This window comes from Perissodus microlepis, chromosome 7 (assembly GCF_051167445.1).
Source record: "Perissodus microlepis isolate ML-2025 ecotype Zambia chromosome 7, ASM5116744v1, whole genome shotgun sequence".
NCBI lineage: Eukaryota > Metazoa > Chordata > Actinopteri > Cichliformes > Cichlidae > Perissodus > Perissodus microlepis.
In genome coordinates, this window is record NC_140467.1 from 21,026,150 (window position 1) to 21,047,615 (window position 21,466).

A 21,466-nucleotide genomic window follows, 5' to 3' on the forward strand; every position below is an offset into this window, starting at 1 on the left:
TACTTGAGTAAAGAAGTTGATTTTTTTTTACACAAGTATCTGAACGCTGAACTTCCTTTTGCCACCTCTGTCTGCTGGGGAGGTGTCAGCATGCAGATGGACAGGAAACAGCTTAATAGACTGTTAGAGGGCCAGCTCTGGCCTGTCCAGTCCCCTAGACCCCACAGAGGAGGTGGGTGAGAGGAGGACGTCAGCCAAGTGAATGCCCATTATGGACAACACCTCCCAACCCCAGCGCTATCGTAAGTCCTTCATCCTGATAGCAGCCAGACGGTACCATTATCCACACAGGAAAAATACCATTAATAAATGCATGTGCATAATTATCACTCCCACTACACTTTATGTACATAAAATCTAAAAAAAAAATCTTGGTGTATTTTAATGTATTTAATAATCCATCTGTACATTATTTTTTGCACACGATTTGTTTTCTTTATTTTTTTTCTATTTTTATTTTTCTAATATATCTCTAACAAGTGAATTTCCCCAGTGTGGGATTAAATAAAGCTTGTCTATTCATATAGTGATTTATTCTATACATTTTGAGCACACACTCAGTGCTAATCTGACACTGAACAGACTGATGACTGATTTACTTCTTCAGCTTTGATATTCAAGGCTGTTTGCATGACCTCACCAACTGGCAGGAGGATCCCACATCTCTCTCTCTCCACTCCTTTCCCTCCCTCACTCTTTCCAACATCTAAATGTGTGGCAGAATTTGAATAGAGCTTCTTTCTGCACTCCTACACAGGCAGGAGCGAGAGGCCCCTGTAGTCGCTGGCACTGGGAGCGTTGCAGCATCAACGGTACGTTTTACAACTCACCACTGGATGCTCTAGCGAGGAATTTTGTAAAGAGGTTTCAGGGGATACTTTGACATATCCCCCTCTTCTTTGGGGGGACAGGTATTGATTCAGGTACTCTGATGCCTAACCGAAGGTAACTTTCTGATTTTTTCTTTCAGTAGTTTTCTCAACTAGTTTGTTGATAATAACTACTATGACAGTGATGTAGATGACTACCCACTACAGTGGGCACAGAAGGTAATGCTAACGTGATTTTGGTCAGTATTTCATCTTGATGTGACAGAAGTTTGGAGACTTCTGTGGGGTGTTCAGTCAATTTCTTTTAAATCTGAGTGATTTTTTATGCTTATTTGTCATTTTTAATTCCATTAAACTTTATTACATTGTTGAAGAATGTTTTAAAATCATATTTACATGTTTATACAGTAGTGAGTAATATTTTAATTGTTTGCATTATGGGACCCATCACACACTGTATCATGAAGTGTACTAGGCTGCCGATCAGTGTCAGAGTCAGTGTCAGCTCTCTTTGTGAGTCAGGAAAACCTCAATATTGTGCTCGCTTGTTGTTTTCAGTCATCATTTAGCCCGGTGGTGTTACAGTTAGTGGCTTGTGTCTACTGGGCAATTCAGGTTTTTTAAAGAATTTTTTTTTTTTTTTTGGGGGGGGGTTGATTCAACTATACCTATCCAGGGTTCAACAGTGATATTGGCCCAAAATATCATTTAATAAAATACTAAAACGCACTGCAGCACTCCTTGTCTAAGCCCTTATATAACATAATATATTGTTAAAAAAGGTTTGATTTTTTTATTTATTTATTTATTTTTGCTAGAGTTTTGGGTCTCTGAGGTCTCAAGCACAAAATATGTGAAGGATTGTGTATAATTTTTCTAAAATTCCTCTTTCATTCAAACTCTTTGTGGAGCTGTTGATAAGAAAACCGCTCTGTGTTTGGTTATTGGTATTCCTTTCCCCTGGGATAACACTTATAGGTTTATATAGGACATTAGTGTTGTAGAGCGACATCCTGTTACTATGGTTACACCAGGCTGCATGAGTGCATGTTGTGAATTGTAATTCCCAGATGTCGAGATGAAAAAACAATTGACAAAGAGTTCATTTAAAGCAAACACCTTTACACTCTGCATTATTAAACAGCAACTTACATTTGAGACTTTGGAGTTTCTTCCTGATGTCAGTTAGTCTGTATATGTGTCTACTTGTGCATATGTGTGTGTGTGTGTGTGTGTGTGTGTGTGTGTGTGTGTGTGTGTGTGTGTGTGTGTGTGTGTGTGTGTGTGTGTGTGTGTGTGTGTGTGTGTGTGAAAATATCACACATTTAACTATTTCTTATCTCTTAAACTGGTGACTACTTAAACATGTATTAATGCACCCGGAAACATCTGAGAATCTTTTTTTTTAGCTCCCCGCACTTTTCACTGAGCAAGAGTCGGTGTGTGTGTTCTCAAACACAGGCCTTACAGTACGTATCCATAGGTGCACACACTCCCGTGCCTTTTCTTTACCAGGGGCATCAGACGTGTACTCCAACACATCCCCTCAGTGATCTGTGAGTGTTGCTCAGTGTTTCTGTGTGTGCTGTCATATCAATGTCGACTCTGTTCTCCTGCCGTAGGGCTAGAGGAGAGTGGGTGGAGGGTGACGTTGTGGTGGTGGTTTTGCGGGGAGGGGGCTTCCCTTGTGTTTACCTTGGCAGGGTTGTGAATATTAAGGCCCCGCCTCTGTCCGTTGATGGAACAGACCAAGGCCTTATTGCCCTCCACCTCAGCTGGGAGCAGAACATACCACAGCGGTTGTACAGGGGAGCTGCAGCCACCCCACTGACTGAATGGGCACTCTGTGGTGGAGGGAGGAATGACTCGTTTGACCTGGGCTGGCAAAGTTTGCTCACAAATGTGCCACAGTTTAAATGATGCATTTAAAGGGCGCATTAAGATCTGCTGAGAGATTGGGTACTAAGCAACAGAGAGGCAAGGTTTAGGCTGGTTTGGCTAGAGAAATGGGCAAAGACTTTGCTGGCTTTCTCTGTGCCGATCCATTGTGAGAGTTTGTCGATTGTTGGCTGCTTTTGGCTAGTTTCGTGCAGTGCTGGAAGGACCACCCTGACTGTAACAAAGATGTGATATGCAATAAGATTCAGTGCTCATTTATCTAAAGAGTTATACTGTGTTTTTAAACTCTCATCAAGAACTCTCCTGACAAGAATAAAACTTCATCCTTCATCCAGCTTGATCCTTTCTTGTATTTCCTGTCATATATACATTGTGAGAATGGTGGATGCCAACGTTTCAGACAGTGAAGCCAGTTTATGCTCCCTGCTAATCCCTGCAAATCAAAAGTTAAGGCTTCAAACTGCTCTAAAAATTTTGAAGCAGTTTTTTCCCTTCACTTGGCTCCATGTGATGTCAAAAAGAGCAGATATCCTTAATGTGGTCATCTAAGCCCCACAGTTCCTGTTGTGAGCACACAAGTCCCACCCACCCACTTCCTGAGTGAGGGGCAGCCAGTCAGAAGAAAGATGCCTTAAAGAGTTGAGGAGCAAAAAGGTCTTTTGTCAGGCAGAGGATAACTGAGCCGCTCTGAGGTCCTGTAAGGTAAAAAAAAGAAAAAAGGAAAAAGAAAAAAAAAGAGTCAAGCCAAGCTACTCTAGTAGAGTCCAAGAATTAAAAAAAAAAAAAAAAGCTTGACGGATAATAGCTCCCTTTAATGACACTGCACTCTGGTGGAAAGTTTTAAAGACTGTCACCCTTTTCACCACACTTGGCATCACTGTGAATTATGCACCACGATGACTGCAAGACAAGAAACTAAGCCAGGAGAAAACAGGCTTTCCAGTTGCTGTTAAATTGCTTCCTTTTCTGGAATATCCATACCTTGGCATCAGTTTGATAATAGAAACAGACAAAAACAGTAACTAACTAACTAAAAAGAGTCAATACGGACATTTAGATCCAACTTTTAACTGTAACTACTTATATGCAAGCATTAATAAGTATATGTTAATTAGAGGGGTTTTTGGGAATCAATCTGAGAAACTTGTAATGTGGTAATAAGTTATGAGATTACTTTGTTAATTCTGATTCTGATAATCTTAACAACAACAAAAAACATTCTGCTGAAAATAATCCGGTACAAGGACTATTGAAAATGGGTAATGAAAATGGGTAAAAAAAAAAAAAAAACAGCTAATACCAAAGGGGAAAAAAAAGACCTTCAGAAACCTGGAGAGCTACTTCTCAAGACCTCTTTTTAAAAAATTACAAGAAAGCCTCATAATGAGGGGCGACATATAGTATGTGAGAGCAACTAGAAGAAGTCTGGAAAGCTGGAAATCAGGAGTCACTCAGAAAGTCAATGACACCAAAAACAAGTGAAACGGCACTCAGAGAAAACATCCTCCACCAAGGTCGAGAGATGCAGCCACATTTTTATGAAGTTTTTTTTCTTTGCCTTTACCTCTTGAACAAGTTTAATGAAAAGACTTATGGACTGAGCATGGCAAAGCCAAAAGTAAAGCAATCCTGGGTGGATTTGTCCGCCTGTCTACACATGCTGTGTGGTATTTTGTGTTTCCTCCAAAACTGAGCCAGCATTCACTCCCAGACAGATCTCAGACAGCGGTAGAAATGTTAACGCTACTGTAGGAAGGAATAACACTCGACACATAGACACACATGCAGACACACACTCAGCTGTATAATGTATCTGCAGACAGATACCTCTAATATGTCTGCATTATCTCGCTTGATTTTAATTCTATGTTGAATTATTGAAAATTTGTCAGCTCACAGTAGCTCTCTTTTGGCCCATTCCAGAGGCTGTCACTCAGTAGTCCGTCAGCAAAGGCTTTGTGACTGTGAGCTTCAGGTTTATTGGTTGTAAAGGTCTCTCTGTGGCTGCTTGGAAGGAACTGGGAGCATTCGGCCGCCTGTCTTGGGGCTTGTGAAAGCAGCACAATGAGGGTTCAGTGGGGACTTGCAACGGTTCTGCCCGTTTGACCGTGCTTCACGTCAGAGCAGTGGAAAGTTGAGAAAAAATAAGCAATGAGGTAGTTGGTGCTTGACAGATGTGAGTTTGTGATACTGAAGCTCATGTTGTTTGGCTGAAATTGTATCGTGCCTGGCTTTTCTAACCTAAAAAATAAACAGAAACAAAAATATATATATGAGAAGCTGCATTTAGATACTTCAGGAGTAAATATTTTTGTGTTTGTGTGATGTATTGATATAGTTGGACCTCAAATTAAAGTTTACGGTATGTCATTTAGCATTTGCTAATCAGTGAAAGGCACAAAAAAAGGCTGAGGCTATTTGTAATTACATTTGCAGTTATTTAGTCATGAAACTGAGTACTGTGTCATTTTTATTTAGACCTGAATTAACTGAATTACATAACAAGTTAGTGTAACAAAAATGTTGCTGCAATTCACCCCGAGGAGAACATGAATGTCTGTCAGTCTGTCTGTAAATGAAGACTGTGGCCAGTGTGGTGTTACAGTTTGGTTTGTGGAGTACAGCTTTGAAGCCTGAGAATTTTGCTTTTTGCCTGTCCTCATGTTGATTTTTAGAGGCAGATATGTCTGCATTTAAATAATAAAAATGGGTACTGAATTATCTGCTAGCTTGGAAGGCAGGAAACATCTGTAGACTGTGTAGACTTGTGTGTTTTGCTGCTAATTAGCCCTCACTTATGAGTGGAATAATAATATGATGTCATTTATCAAAATAACTGGTGCATGATACCCTATTCAGTAAGTATCAGTCCAACAATGTTTGATCGATAATGCTGCTTAACAACAGCTAACAGAGGCTAACAATTGCAACAGCGCTTACCAACAGAAAAGTACTGTATACACAATAACTTTACTTCAACAGGCAACAGTTCAAACAAAGCTGAGAGGTCCAGTTTAGTGTGTTTTAGCCTAACAGCCAGTCCCTGAAGTGCCTTGTGTGTGGACCATAGATAAGCAAAAGTTAATACACTTTGAATTATATAAAATTCACTCTTGTGGTCATAAAGTAGGATTTAGTGATAGAGATCAAAACAGTTTAACTACACATGGCTACAAACTGCTGTAAAGTTGTTCATTTTAACACAGAGATCAATTGGGAGCCAGCCTTAAGTGACCATGTGAGGGACTGTTGGGCATGATTCAAAGTTACAGATGGCACACGCTAAACACATTTACAGGCAGACACGTGCACAGTGCAGACAATATAACAGTTTTGCTGAAAGAAAAGTCTTCATTCAACATTCATTTTTTCACAAATGAAGAACCTTTTGAGATGAATGATTCATACTTCCTACTCGCTGTCTGAAGTTATTTTAGCTCTAAACACATTTATGTGACCAGACACAGAGGGTCTTTCATTCCTCAGTGAGCATTTCTAAGTGATACTGCAGACTCATGATGGCCTATTTCCATTTTAGCTGATGCAATAAATAAAAGTGCTGGATATAATGAATAACATGGAGTATATGTGTACAGTCTGGGGGAAAAACGCAGCGGCATAGAGAGGCATAATTAAATCCTTATTTCACTCTAACACTTGTGTCACCACTTCACATGTATTTCTGGTCATAAGATTTTAAAAGTGTGTGTCATTTTATATCCCGTTTTGCCCGACTTGTGAACAATAAATAATGCAAAAATTGTAAAAAGGCTATGAGCATGTACACAAATGTGATTACAATGTTGGCTGTTCTTCAGGTAACGATGACCCCCTTGTTTCTGCTGTGTGTGTCCTTACCACTCATCTGGGCAACAATATCTTCTGAAGACCATGATAGTAAGTGGCCAAAATTTAATTGCTCCTCTTAATGCCTCTTACAAACTTTTTTTTTTTTTCTATTTTGACCCCTTAAAGATACTTTTTGTAAATACCCTCTGAAGAACTTTCACCACCAGGGGGAAGCATTTTACCAGCAGTTATATTAAGAGTTATGACTGTTAATGTTGAATGGGAGGAAAGTCCATGACAATTTGCACTGTTTAGGGTTCAGTTGTATTTGACCAGACATTTGAAATTTGAATTCAAAATAAAAAGTAAATAATATTTTTTGTTGAATACTGGTATGTCTTTGCCCACCCTAAGAAAAAAATTTATTTTGTACCAGATAGTCTACTAGTCAGCCTTCTTTGGGCAAGACGTTTGCTAATTTATAGTCATGTTGTACTTATCTACCAACTTTGTGATCTTTAAAAACCTTGATATATTAATCTTCTGATGGTCATTTTTGATTTGAACATGAATGATTCTGTTTGCACATTCAATTTCAGAGAGTGTCGTGTACTGTTCACCTTAGAGACCTTCAGTTTTTAAAATGAAATATTGATTTGCTTTTAGAACAAAGGGAAACTGTCTTATACAACACACCACAAACATACAATATTTCCCGAGAACATTACCCCAAACCCAAACCCTACAAGTCCCTTTTCTCCCCCTCCACACCCCCCGCCCTCCCTACCAACACATATCACCTTTGCAGCACAACCATAACATTCCAATGACACTACAGGTTAACATAATGAGCAAGGAGGAAGGTACAGAGAGCTTCAGTTTTGTTTTAGATTCCTGATACCTTTACCTATTTGTGATGACACTTCCCCCCCTTTCCCCACTGGTCCTTAATAAGCAGTCAAGCCAGTATCATTATTATACTTTCGTGAGGTTTCAACCTTGTCAGTGCCACAAATTGGTTAATATTGATTCGTGGTCTGTGTTGTCTTATGTTTTGAAATGTCTCTTGTTGCTTCATCTGTCTTACTATTTCACACTTTGCATGAAATTTAACAGATGTTTATTGTGGTCCCAGATTTTTTGACCTGACTGCATCTCTGCACAGTATATTAAATTGCACCTCGAACAATTGTGCCTATCTTTATCCCAGATGTTGAAAGCACATTACATGTCAGCATCCCTGTGGAGATGCCTCTTCGTCCTCTCCTGGGGGGAAAGGTGGAGGTGCCATGTTACTTCCTGGATAAGAGCCTCAATGACACTGGAGCCCTGACCATCGCCACACTCTCCCACCGCATTAAATGGACCTACATCACCAAGGACAAAGTCGACACCATCTTAGTGGCATCGCAGGGCAAAGTTGAGGTCAAGCAAGATTATTTGGACAGAGCAATGTTGGTTAACTACCCGCTGTTTCCCACTGATGCCACCCTGGAAATGACAGAGCTTAGGTCCAAAGATTCTGGCATCTACCGCTGTGAGGTGACACATGGCATCGAGCACAACTACGATACTGTGGAAATGCAAGTTCAGGGTACGATACGAAACCACTAACAGCTTTGTTCACTTTAAAAGGGTGTAATGCAGTAACCAATCATTGTTTGTGCCTGTTTCACTCAAAGTGAAAGTTGCCAACAATACACTTTGTTTTTATCTGAGAACTGCCCTCTGCTAACTTTATGTGTCTCATAGGTATTGTGTTCCACTACCGTGCCATCTCCACGCGTTACACCTTGACATTTGAGAAGGCCAAGGCAGCCTGTATCCAGAACAGTGCCACCATTGCTACCCTAGCCCAACTGCAGGCTGCATATGATGATGGATTCCACCAGTGTGATGCTGGATGGCTTTCTGATCAGACGGTCAGGTAGCGTTTACCCTTTTTAACCATCAAATGTTGAAAATACTTATCACAGTTGCAGAAGATTGAAGAATAGCCAAGCACTCAATGCAGAGAGAGTACAAGAGTACAAGTAGAGCAGGTCCATGATGAGATTCTGTCTCTGTACCTGTACCTGTCCAAAATTATAAATCCTGATTCACTTTGATGTTAGAAAAGTCCAGTAAGAGGTTTAATGCTTTTATCCTTAACAGCTTCAGAAGAAGTCATGTTCAACCATTGCCTAAGATTTCAATGTGCAAATAAGGCAATGAAATCGAGAAAAGTATATTGTATGTGGAGGTAAAATTCCATAGCAGTCATCATAAATGTTCAAATATTGGACTTTAACATTTTTATCCAAATCAGAGATGATAAAGCAGAACATGTTGTAAGATTTGCTGCTTTGAGGTGGAATTAGCCTCAAGCAGTTCTATAGTTCAAGAACACAGGTTTTGGCATGAATGACTACGGTCAATTTAGAATCACCAGTTTACCTACCACAAATGTCTTTTAGTTTAAAACTGAAAGCAGGAAATGGGTGGATGGATAGTTAAATTAAAAAAGTGTCTACTTTGCTGGGCACAAAACCACTTAGAATATTTACCTGCAATACGTTTCTCAGTTATTTCTTTTCTTTCCTCAAGGTACCCCATCCATCATCCACGAGAACCCTGCTACGGAGACAAGAGAGAACTTCCTGGTGTCAGGACCTATGGGGTGAGAGACGTCAACGAGACCTACGACGTGTATTGTTTTGCTGAAAAGATGCCAGGTAGGCTAAGCAAACAAGGGCAAGTTTTCAAAGCTCCCCATGATTCACAGAAAACCTCATAGCATAAATAACTGCATCCGTTCACATCACTGTGCTTTCCTCTCTTCTTCTACCCTCCTTGCTTCCAGGCAGAGTCTTCTACTCTATGTCTGTAGAGAAGTTTAGCTTCTATGAGGCAAAAGATCAGTGTGCTAAACTTGGTGCCAGACTTGCCACCACAGGAGAGCTTTACCTCGCCTGGAAGAATGGTATGGACGTGTGTAATGCTGGCTGGCTGGCAGACAGGAGTGTACGATACCCTATCAACATCGCCAGGCCTCAGTGCGGAGGGGGTCTCCTGGGAGTGAGAACCGTCTACCTGTTCCCCAACCAGACTGGGTACCCCTATCCAGACGATCGCCATGATGCCATTTGCTTCCAAGGCAAGTACTCTAGGAACTCTAGTACCCTAGGCTGGTATCATGTTCTTTTCATTGAAAGGTGTCTGTGGTCTGCTCCAAGCATATCAACCTGTACTGTGGCCAAACAACCCTACGTCTGATTCAAATCTCTAGAGCCCATAATTCCAAGAGGCCTGGTCATGGATGATTTTGGTTTTTTTGGTTTTTTTTCTTTAGCTGTTGAGTTATTTTTGGAATTCAATAACTTTGCCTCTAAAACGGGTCACATTTGTATTATCACTGTCAGTAGATGCGAAAGTTAAAGGCACATCCCATTATTATATTTTGGGTACTTGGAGACCGACCTTTCCATCAAATGTTATGCTCTTGGGTTGAACTTGCAGAGGTTTCCTTAGAGTTATAGTGTTTAAATCTATTCACTAACAGCAAAGAGACCCTAATATCTAGGTTTGAAACAGGTTTCACATCTCTTTCTTTAGGTTGTGATCACTAGCACTTAAAATGGCACTGCTCATTCTAATTTTGTCAAAATTGTATGTTTAAATACTTCTATAAGATCTCCTTTATGTTTTAGACACAGTTCCAAATACAAAGCACTGTTTGCTTATTTAAATGCAAATTATGAGAACATCAGTATTTCCCTGCCCTTATTCTTTTACTTGACTATATTGCTCTTATAAATTTAATAAATATGTGAGGTGTTTTTCTAACTGGATGTGTAAATGTCTAGATGTGCTGACTACTAAGGCCATAATAATTTGTCAGTAATGCAATTTTATTTCCTTAGCCGATGAAGACAAAGATGCCGTGCCTGGGCAGACCACTCCATTCCCATACATTGTTACCGTGGCGCCTCCTGCTCAGGTGCCGGGCATCATCCCTTCATCTGAAAAAGAAGAGTCCAAAACTGGGGAAGTAGTAACTCTGCCCCCACTACCTATACCTCCAAGTATGACAGATGTAGATGCCCCTATGGCTCCGACTGGTACGCACTTACACGTTATAATCAACAACAGAATCCTCTGGAACATTTTTCCCTGCATTTTAATAGGAAATTTCAGAGGACTACAATACAAGTACAAAAAAGTGAGGTTGCCACTGTAATCCTGTAATCTTGTCCCAGGTGTGGTGTTCCACTATCGACCCATTACCGGTCGGTATACTCTAACGTTTTTGAAGGCTCAGCAGGCTTGCCAGAACATTGGGGCAGTCATTGCCAGTCCCCAGCAGCTGCAGGCAGCCTTTGAGAAAGGTCTACATCAATGTGACGCCGGCTGGTTAAGCGACCAAACTGTCCGGTGAGACATGTAGCATAGATATATATCAAAATATACATTATCTTTGTCATACAGTACAGTGAGTTTTAGTTTGAAATGTTTTACTTTGGACTCTGGATTGCAGCCCTCATAGTGACATCAAAAGAAATTTTAAAAAAAATTCATATCATAATTTTTATTGTACAGCAAACCATGTCCTTATTAAACTGCACTTACACTCTCTTTCTTGCTCAGGTATCCAATTGTGTCACCCAGAGAAAACTGTGCTGGTAACCTTCTAGACCTCAAAGGAGTCAGATCCTATGGCCTGAGACCAGCCACTGAACTCTATGATGTATACTGCTATGTTGAACGTTTGACAGGTGAGGAGCTTTAATCACTCTGAGGACATCAAACTTCCACTTCTGTGTCCTCTACAACACTCTAGACAAAACTGTAACATCTTTCTAACAGACTGTTTAACCACTTCTGACTGTTTGTACTTTCTGTTAGGTGTGGTCTTCTTCACCACTGACTATGGCAGATTCTCCTATGAGGAGGCTGTGCATCACTGTGACAAACTTAACGCCACACTGGCCACTCCTGGGGAGCTCTATGCTGCCTGGAATCAAGGACTTGACCAGTGCAGTCCCGGCTGGTTGATGGACCGCAGTGTCCGCTTCCCTATCACAACCCCCAGGTCTCACTGTGGAGGCAACCAGGTGGGAGTCCACACCATCTACGCCTATCCCAACCAGACAGGCTTCCCCAGTGAGGACTTGCAATATGATGCCTACTGTTTTAGAGGTAGGAATGGGTTAAGTGTGGATTCATTTATGTGCAAAAAAAAAAAGCATTAATTTCATTATTTTCACAAATAAACCATTGATTTTATATATTTCAGTTGCATTTTTTCTCAGAATGATTGCTTCATGTTTATTGAGGGTGAAGAATCTTTTTTTATTGCATGGAAAGACAGATTTCACTGTGGCTCATTTGAATAGAAAGATGCATTGTTAATCAGATGTTGAGTTGGCAATAAACCCTGAACATTGCCACTGTGAATCTTGGCGTGTGCTATTATACACTGGGAAGTTATTTAAAACTAAGAGATACATGGTTTGAATCAATTACTGTAGGATCAGTTGTTGATGGATACCTCAAAGATTGGAAAAGTAAAACATAATTGATAAAGAGGTAAACACGTGAAACAATATAGATGTGATCTTGTTGTATAGTCTGCAATGTTGATATTTGATGTTTTACATTTTTATTGTAATGATACTGAGACAATGTTTTATCTGCATGTTTTAGCCATCCCAGAAAACTTCATCTGCTCACTGCAATTTGTTTCTTTCAGCTGAAGTTCCCGTTGTTTATGTTAACAATGAAACCAGTGTAAATTTGACCACAGTGACTGAGGACGTTATCAACAAGACAATAGCTATCACTGATAGCACTGGTAAGACACATGCATGCAAATAGCACTTTAAAATCCCTGCTCTTTTCTTGGCTTAGTATTACAGTTGTAATGTTTGGTAAACAAAACAAAACAAAAACTCACAAAAATAAATGTAATATGGCCTTGCTTTCTACTGTGAATGCAGGTAAAATTTCTGATTTTAAACCTTATTTTGTTTGCTTTTAGTTGCAACTACTGTAAACTACAATGAAACTGAAACCAGTACAAACATCACTGATATTGACTTTGTCAATGAGACCATCATCACACCTCAAAAAGTTATTCCTACAGGTAAGACAGCCATAAACAACTTTGTCAATCAATTAAATCAACTGACTTAATGTTTAATTCTACCTATTAATGTCTTGTGTCAAAATTTTGATGTAATAATTTAATACCAGGACTCACTTTTAAAGTCGTGAAGAGTTTGAGATACTTATTTGAGTTATTTAAATACAAACAATTAATATATTAGGTATTTTTTTTCTTGAATGTCACATATATGTGTTACTAAATTGTCTAGTAATCACTTCTAAAGCCATTAGAGTATAAGCCTTATATAAAACATTTCTTATTAGAAAGTAATACAATAGTTTTTGTCAAACTGAACACAACAGGTAACTTTTCTCACTAAGCTATAACAAACTAATTGTTGGATTCTTGTCTGGATTCTTATGATTCCCCACAGTCAAAACCATTCCGGTACCAGTTGATTTTTCGGGCTCTGGTTCAGCTGAACATTCAGCCAGTGGAGATTTCTCTGGAGAGTCTGGCACTTCCACCTCCAGCGGTGATGGATCTGGGTCAGATGTGGAAGTCAAGTTTAGCGGAGACAGTGATGTCTTCTCTGGAGACCAGTCTACCTCTGGAGAACAACAGGAGGCAGAAAGGGGAAGTGTTGACATCTTCACATCTGGAGAACCTGGTAGTGCATCTGGAGATCTGGGTAGTGCATCTGGAGAACCTGGTAGTCCATCTGGAGATCTTGGAAGTGTATCTGGAGATCTTGGTAGTGCATCTGGATATCTGGGTAGTGCGTCTGGAGATCTTGGAAGTGCATCTGGAGATCTTGGTAGTGCATCTGGATATCTGGGTAGTGCATCTGGAGATCTTGGAAGTGCCTCTGGAGATCCTGGTAGTCCATCTGGAGATCTTGGAAGTGCATCTGGAGGTCTTGGTAGTGCATCTGGAGAAACTGGCACGGTATCTGGATCTGGGGAGGGGTTTGACAAAGAATACTCTGGTTTCATTACATCTGGATCAGGTTTTCCCAGTGGAAGTGGGGACACCAGTGGCAGCAGCGGAGACTCCATAATAATCATGTTAGATGGAAAGATGGTGGAAGTTTTACAAACCCAGCAAAAGGCCACCGAGCAGGAACTAGGCCGAGCAGGATTTGATATCTTGGAATCAAGTGCATCTGGGTCAGGAGGTATGTCTGCATCAGGTTCCCAAGAGTTTTCAGGTCGCATTGACTTGACGGTCCTACCATCTCTGGAGAAAGAGTTGTCTGGATATCCCATTGGATCAGGGTTTCACAGTGGCTTTTCCAGTGGTTTTCCATCTGGCTTTTCTGGCAGTGGCTCTGCCTCTGGACACTCTTTGCAGCATCACGATGATGTTATCTACTTAACAGATGATGAAATGGTAGAAATGACTCTACCAACACTGGTACAACATCCTGAGCAGGGCAGGGGTGTGGTGGAGATAAGTGGGCAAGGAAGTGGTTCAGGGAACAGCATTTTAGATCAAATCTTGCAGCCATCAGGAAGTGGCACCACTCTGAATTTGGAGGAACTGCAGATTTATTCAGCTTATGATCAATCAGGACATGAGGAAAAAGTCCAGGAGGGGAGCACACCCTACATCAGTCCAACCACAGTACCATCTGTGTCTTTAGTCACTCCTGCTGTTGTGGAGGAGCCAGAAGCGAAGAAAGGTATGTTCTTTTTGTCTGTTGACATAGCCAACATTTTGGGAAAGAACCTTATTTATCAAGCAAAGTAACTGCATAATCACTCATGTTAAAATTAATGCCTATTGTTCCTCGCTATAAACTTATGTAGACACCAGTGATCCAAACCCATGGAGCTTAGGATCTGAGTCACTAAACAACAGCACGCAAAACTGAAAAAGTTGAAGAAGCCAGATATCTTTAGTGAGACGTATATTTGTTTATTTGCTTTTAAGATTTTTGTCCAAATGTGTGTAGCTGTGCAGGACTGTCCCGATGACTGGGTGGAGTTTATGGGCAGCTGTTACCGGCACTTTACAGAGAGAGACACTTGGGCTGAAGCTGAGAAACACTGTCAGGAACTCAATGCCCACCTGGTCAGCATCAGCTCCCAGGAGGAGCAGCAGTTTCTCATCTGTAAGTAACTGTTGGAAAGATGAGTGACCAGCCTTTGACATTATACAGGGTGGGCCATTTATATGGATACACCATAATAACATGGGAATGGTTGGTGATATTAAAGTCCTGTTTGTGGCACATTAGTATATGTGAGGGGGCAAACTCCTCTAGATGGGTGGTGACCATGTTGGCCATTTAGAAGTCGGCCATCTTGGATACAACTTTTGTTTTTTCAATAGGGAGAGGGCCATGTGACACATCAAACTTATTGGTAATGTCACAAGAAAAACAATGGTGTGCTTGGTTTCAACGTAAATTTATTCTTTCATGAGTTATTTACAAGTTTCTCTTTGTTCACAGCCATTGACATGTCGAAGAGGTTAACACGTGAGGAGCGGATCGAAATTGTATTGATTGTATTAACCGGGTCATTGCAGCAGATTTCAATGCAAGACACCCTACGAGACCACCCATCTCCCATGCTACAGTTAGCAAACTGCTTGCTAAGTTTCGTGAAACTGGTTCAGTGTCGGATTTGCCAAAATGTGGACGCAAGAAAACTGTCACTAATGAAGAAACATCAGTGGCTGTCCTAGCTTCATTCAGCAAGAGCCCACAGTGTAGCACTCGCCGCATGTCACTGGAGAGTGGCATTAGTCGAACATCCCTTCGGCAGATATTAGTTACTCACAAATGGCACCCTTACAAACTTCAGCTACTGCAGCATCTCAACGAGGATGACCCAGATCGGCGCACAGAATTTGCAGAATGGGCAAAACAAAAATTGGAACAGGACCCTCAGTTCACGCAGAAGATTTTGTTCAGTGATGAGGCAAACTTTTATGTGAATGGTGAAGTTAACAAACAAAACCACTGCTATTGGTCTGACACTAACCCACATTGGATGGATCCCTCCAAGACTGTTGGAACAACAAAAGTGATGGTTTGGTGTGGTATATGGGGTACAACGATAGTGGGTCCATTCTTCATCAATGGAAACTTCAAGGCCACTGGATATTTGAAATTGCTACATGATGATGTGTTTCCCTCTTTATGCACTGAAGCTGGCACGTTCCCTGAGTTTTTCCAGCAAGATGGTGCACCACCACATTATGGGTGCCAGGTCCGAGCATTCCTAGATGAACAGTTTCCTGGAAAGTGGATTGGTCGTCGTGGGCCAGTTGAATGGCCCCCAAGGTCTCCCGATCTGACCCCCTTAGACTTTTATCTTTGGGGTCATCTGAAGGCAATTGTCTATGGTGTGAAGATACGAGATGTGCAGCACCTGAAACTACGGATACTGGATGCCCGTGCTGGCATTTCTCCTGCGGTGTTGCTATCAGTGTGTGAAGAGTGGGAGAAGAGGGTTGCATTGACAATCCAACACAATGGGCAGCACATTGAACACATTTTATAAGGGGTCAGAAACTTGTAAATAACTCATGAAATAATAAAGTTACGTTGAAACCAAGCACACCATTGTTTTTCTTGTGACATTACCAATAAGTTTGATGTGTCACATGGCCCTCTTCCTATTGAAAAAACAAAAGTTGTATCCAAGATGGCCACCTTCTAAATGGCCACCATGGTCACCACCCATCTTGAGGAGTTTGCCCCCTCACATATACTAATGTGCCACAAACAGGACTTTAATATCACCAACCATTCCCATGTTATTACGGTGTATCCATATAAATGGCCCACCCTGTACAGTACTGTAAAAAAGTACTTGTTCCGTTTCTTATTTCTTAATTTCTTTGCATATTTGTCACCCTTACATGTTTCCAATCATCAAAGAAATTTTAAAATTAGTTAAAGATAACTTGAGTAAATGCAAAATGAAGTTTTTTAATTGATGATTTAATTTATCAAGATTAAAAAAGTACTTCCCTACGTGAAAAAGAAATTGCCTCCTTATGAAATCATGAATCATCAACATGCAAGCATACCACGATCTAAAGAAGCTCAAGAAAAGGTGGGAAACAAAGTCAATGACATCTATCCTGAAAGGGCCACAAATCCATTTCTAAGCCTGAACGATTGTCATTATTGATTAATTCTGCTGTCTACCAGAAAATCCTGAAATCAAGTCAAGTTAATTTATTTGCATAGCACATTTAAGTATAGTAGACCAAAGTGCTGCAGAGCAAGTAAAAAGTAAAGAAACAGTACAAATGATTTAAGAACAATAATGTCTAGCTATTAATTTGTGCCCTGATGCTCAAGTGCATTTGTGATATATATATCAAGTATCCAAATACGTTTTCACAGGACTGTATTTGCTGTGAGCCAAAAGTGGTAAACCACTGCATCACATCACATCAAAGGGCTATCGACATAAAAGATGGGAAGGTTAAGTCATATTTGTTTGAAAGGCTAAATTGACGTTGTCACTTCCCAACAGCTAATGGTGAGGAATACCAGTGGATTGGACTCAGTGACAAAGATATGCAGAATGTGTTCCACTGGACAGACGGGAGTCCCCTGGTGAGTTTGGTTAGAGATTCAGTTGTGTACTCAGGAAGCCATAGCACATTCTTGACAAACCTGATCTTTCTCAATCATATATATTTTTATGAATTTTATGGAGATTTTGTAAAGTTCTTACTTTTTACTTAATTTTAAAGTTTTGTATTGGCAAAATATTGTTCTGTAATCCTTTTAGACCTTTGAGAACTGGAGGCCCAACCAACCAGATAACTACTTTGACTCTGGGGAAGATTGTGTGGTTATGATCTGGCATGAGGGTGGACAGTGGAATGACGTGCCCTGCAACTACTACCTTCCCTTCACCTGCAAGACTGGACCCGGTCAGTTTACTTGATTAAACATCTCGATTACTAAAACGTTTAGCTTTCTATTTTTAGAGGTAATGTCAGTGAGGTAGCTTTATTCCGGCCAATCATAGCACAGAAATCATAGCTGAAAAACATTGCAAGCACAAAACTCTTGATGCGCAGTAGGGATGGGAATTGATAAGTGAATCTGATTCCATTATTGATATAACTTTTTCTTAAAAATAATGCAGGAGTCCAAGGAGAAAGCAATTCCTCATACGTTTCTCCGTAAAATGACCCGAAACACACTGTCTCACAATTACCATTTAACAATATAAAGCTGAGGCTATAGTCCAACACACCAACACAAATCTCTATTCCACTGAGGACACACATACAATCTTTTTCTTAGCATTTAGATATAAACACAAAACTGACACCACAAAGCGAATATGAAAAGCTGAAGTTGTGTTATCAGCATAATGCAGTTGTTTCTGTCCTGAATGCAGTCTCCACTTTACCATCTCGCACTTGTCATTTTGTGCAATAAAAATAAAAGTATCCACGTTGGAGACTGCACCACTACCTCAGGCACACAAAATCAAATGAGCTGACTGCAAGTGCAAGTGGACTCAATAAGTGGGATCTGTAGGCAGGCACGCAAGTGATTCCAAGGAATTAGAGTACTGGGAACCAATTCTGTATACAAGAACTGTTCTCGATTGTCATCCGTAATCAGTCATGTTAGCCATGTTTTAGAGTGAACCAGGAGCCTCGATTACACTATGATAACACCAGACTTCATTTAAAATTGTTAGCTCATTGAAATATTGTTTTTGTTTTCATTGTTTATTTATCTCTGTCAGTCATGTGCGGCCCTCCCCCTGAGGTGGAACATGCCCAGCCGATGGGCAACATCACGCCACGCAGCCCTGTCAACTCTATAGTCCGCTACCAGTGTGACGCAGGCTACAAACAGCGCCACCTGCCTGTCATACGCTGTATGGATGACGGACAATGGACAGAGCCACAAGTGGAATGTACAGAAGGTGATTTATCATCCGTTTCTAACTCGAACCTAAAAGAGTTGGGCCTTACAGTCACAAAAAGAAAAACAAACCTGGCAGACTAACATAAAAAAGACAAAGGCCTAAACATTATAAAACAATGCATTATAATAAAATTAAAATGGAAATTGCAATCCCAGACTATGGGTGCATCAGACTAACACACATGCCTGCTAGTTAGTTACTGTATCCACTAATAAAATACTTAATTTCGACAACTTTCAATACTTAAATTGTACAGCTACACAGAAAAACATATTATTAGTTAGATATGTGTAATTATAATTCCCCAACAGTGCAATCATTGTGGAAAGACCAAGGTCAGTTACTACAATTGGAATTTGTGCCGTGACAGCCCTTACACTAAACAAAGTTTAAAAGTGTGAGTTGTCTACAGTCACCAAAATCGCTTTTGTATCAGGGTGTTAGCAAGTTTATTTTTGGATTAATGTTTGCATTGGAAATTTGGATTTATGGGAAGTGACTGTTTTTTAAAGCCGGCTTCAAAATCTAATACGCATCTGTGCCAAGATATTAATTAATCTCTTGCATGAAGCATAGCCTGAAATCTGTATTTTAAATCTTTATGCAGTACTTTCTAAATGTAGACAATACACACCACCCTTGTAAGAATCATAGTTTGTAAGTTACAGGGCTGATTGTCCATTTCAACCAAAAAAATCACCTTGAAAACCTTGTTGGATGTAAGACAAATTTTAACATATTGTTAACATGACCCCACTCTACACCCCTACCAACAAATTCATTCAAAACTTTTTGAGCTATCATGTTTACAGATGCATGGAATGAGATATGGAATCAAACTGAATTAAACCTCTAGCTCTGGGTGTTCCTAGTGTTTTAACTAGGAATGCAAAACCAAGGCAAACAGAGAATGTAGTGAGGCAGGAGTAATGTTTTGTGCACAAAAAGTGTACCTCCAGTAACACTGACACTCTACCATTACACCGATAAAGATTTTCTGAAATTCCTTCCTTAACCACACCACTCACTGCACGATAATTCTTAAAGTCTTCTGGCAGCTCATATTTATATGATGAGCATGTGTACCTTTTCTTCTGCTCAGCTGGCGCCAGCCATAACAGGCTAAACAAAAGATCCCTCAGGAGAAGAAGTAAAGGAGTGAGCACCCTGTGGGAGCAGAGGAAACTGCCCTGAGCAGCACTGAAAGGACATACAACAGAGAGCCACAAAGGACCCCTCGTGTAAAGAAGCATGGACACCAATGCAAATGCCTGACCAAAAAGATAACATGCCCTCCCCTACCATGGATATCCACCAACTGAAGCACATTTAGACTGATAGTGTAACTAACTGATGTTTTGGGTCTTTAACAGTCACTCGTCAACTTCTTAAGGCACTTTTCTTTGTATTTATAACATTTAATTTATAACTATTATCCGGTATTTAAAAAAAATCTTAACACAAAATATTTTCTGCAATGTGCTGCCAGCACTGCAGACAAGGTCAGTCAGATGAAACTGTCATCTGGCTGTGACAGCCGTTCAGAATGAAGTAAACTCATTTCATCTGAATTGAGGAGGCTTTGAAAATTTGAATTTTTTTTCTTAAATATAAGTAAAGTCTTGGCAACACATTGGTACGAAAGAAATCAATTCTTTAATCCTGTAGACCTGTGGTTCTCAAACTGGAAAACACCTTCTTTAGAAGTCAACAAAGGTTCCACCCCCCAAAAAAGTCAGGATTATCACACCAGCTCACTCTTGTTTCATTTTTTCCATACTAATATTTTTTAAATACATTTTAAAATCAAAACAAACAAACAAAAACAATAAACAATAAAAAAAACATTCTTTCATTTTAGTTTAAATTCAGTTTGACTATAGTTTGTCATCCATCCAGTGCTGCCATAATTTGAAATCATCTTTCAAGCCTTAAATGATTTTGTCACAACCTCCTCAGTGCTAACACATCACCACAGCTTCAGATATACTGAAATGAATGTGCTGTTGTATTTGGTAACGAGAAAGTTCATGATTGAAGTGCAACAATCCTGGACTGAAACAGCAGGCACTCATGCACTTTGGAAGTTTTTGCTCATTTCTTTGCTTTTCATTTGAATCCAGTGCGCTTTAAATAAAAAAAATATAAAAAAAAGGTCACCTCAAAAACAGCGCGACCTGCCATCTGCTGGTGGAAAAGATGCTCTTATTGTCTTTAAAGTTGGGTAGATTTCTTAAAGGCAGTCCTTAACTTCTGTTGTTTTTTTTAAAAAAAACATATTTCTTACTGTAAATATTCTCAGCAGAATTCTCTGAACAGCAGGATCTGTCATAACTTACAACACGCACGCAGTTTAATTGTTTTGATTTATTCATCATCTACTTTTTTGTCAGGTTGTTAGTTAGTTAACTGGAAAGTTACACATATGCATCACCAAACACATGGGCATTTGACAGCCACCAGTACAGAGGAAGAAACAGGCTGTTTTTTTTCTTTGGTTTGTTTATTTTGTGGAGGTTTCTGGCTGTGTGTCAAGTAACAAGGTATTATCGACAGATATTCTTAAAAAGAAAATAAATTAGAAGCAGCAGAAATTATGAAAAATAATGACATGTAGGGTTCGTTTTGGGGTGGATGAAACGATCCTGAAATGTTGACCATGACCTGTTAAGGTCAAGATTTGCTTCACCTCTGAGACATTGCAGTTATTTTAGTGCATATGTGACCTTTTACAGATCAGCTCACAAACACTGAAACCTCTTAGTCGCTCATGGACACGCATACAAAAGTAGATCATGGAACTCACAAAGCAAATGCTTACACATTTTTAGTTTTTTTTTTATAACATTCAATTATATGAATGAAATCCATTGATGCTCCCTCTGTACTGCAGTACTGTACATAATATGTGCAAAGCTCAACCTGAAGAGTGA

The 21,466-nt window shown here is 39.9% G+C and overlaps 1 protein-coding gene across 2 annotated transcripts; it reads left to right on the forward strand.

The window, feature by feature from the left end:
* The first annotated feature begins 742 nt into the window (after nucleotides 1–742).
* On the forward strand, nucleotides 743–20,049 carry acanb (aggrecan b). 2 transcript variants are annotated; one of them, XM_084934086.1, is made up of 18 exons: nucleotides 743–812; nucleotides 6,548–6,626; nucleotides 7,729–8,112; nucleotides 8,271–8,445; nucleotides 9,105–9,232; nucleotides 9,361–9,654; nucleotides 10,421–10,618; nucleotides 10,757–10,931; nucleotides 11,145–11,272; nucleotides 11,403–11,696; nucleotides 12,250–12,351; nucleotides 12,538–12,642; nucleotides 13,040–14,290; nucleotides 14,564–14,722; nucleotides 17,109–17,191; nucleotides 17,370–17,514; nucleotides 18,348–18,530; nucleotides 19,636–20,049. In XM_084934086.1, the coding sequence occupies exons 2-18, from the start codon at nucleotides 6,554–6,556 to the stop codon at nucleotides 19,725–19,727; spliced, it is 3,969 nt and encodes a 1,322-aa protein (XP_084790212.1). In that variant the 5' UTR covers nucleotides 743–812; nucleotides 6,548–6,553; the 3' UTR covers nucleotides 19,728–20,049. The 2 variants fall into 2 exon arrangements, with proteins under 2 accessions (XP_084790212.1, XP_084790213.1); XM_084934087.1 differs by lacking the exon at nucleotides 743–812 and adding an exon at nucleotides 840–945.
* The last annotated feature ends 1,417 nt before the right edge of the window (nucleotides 20,050–21,466 follow it).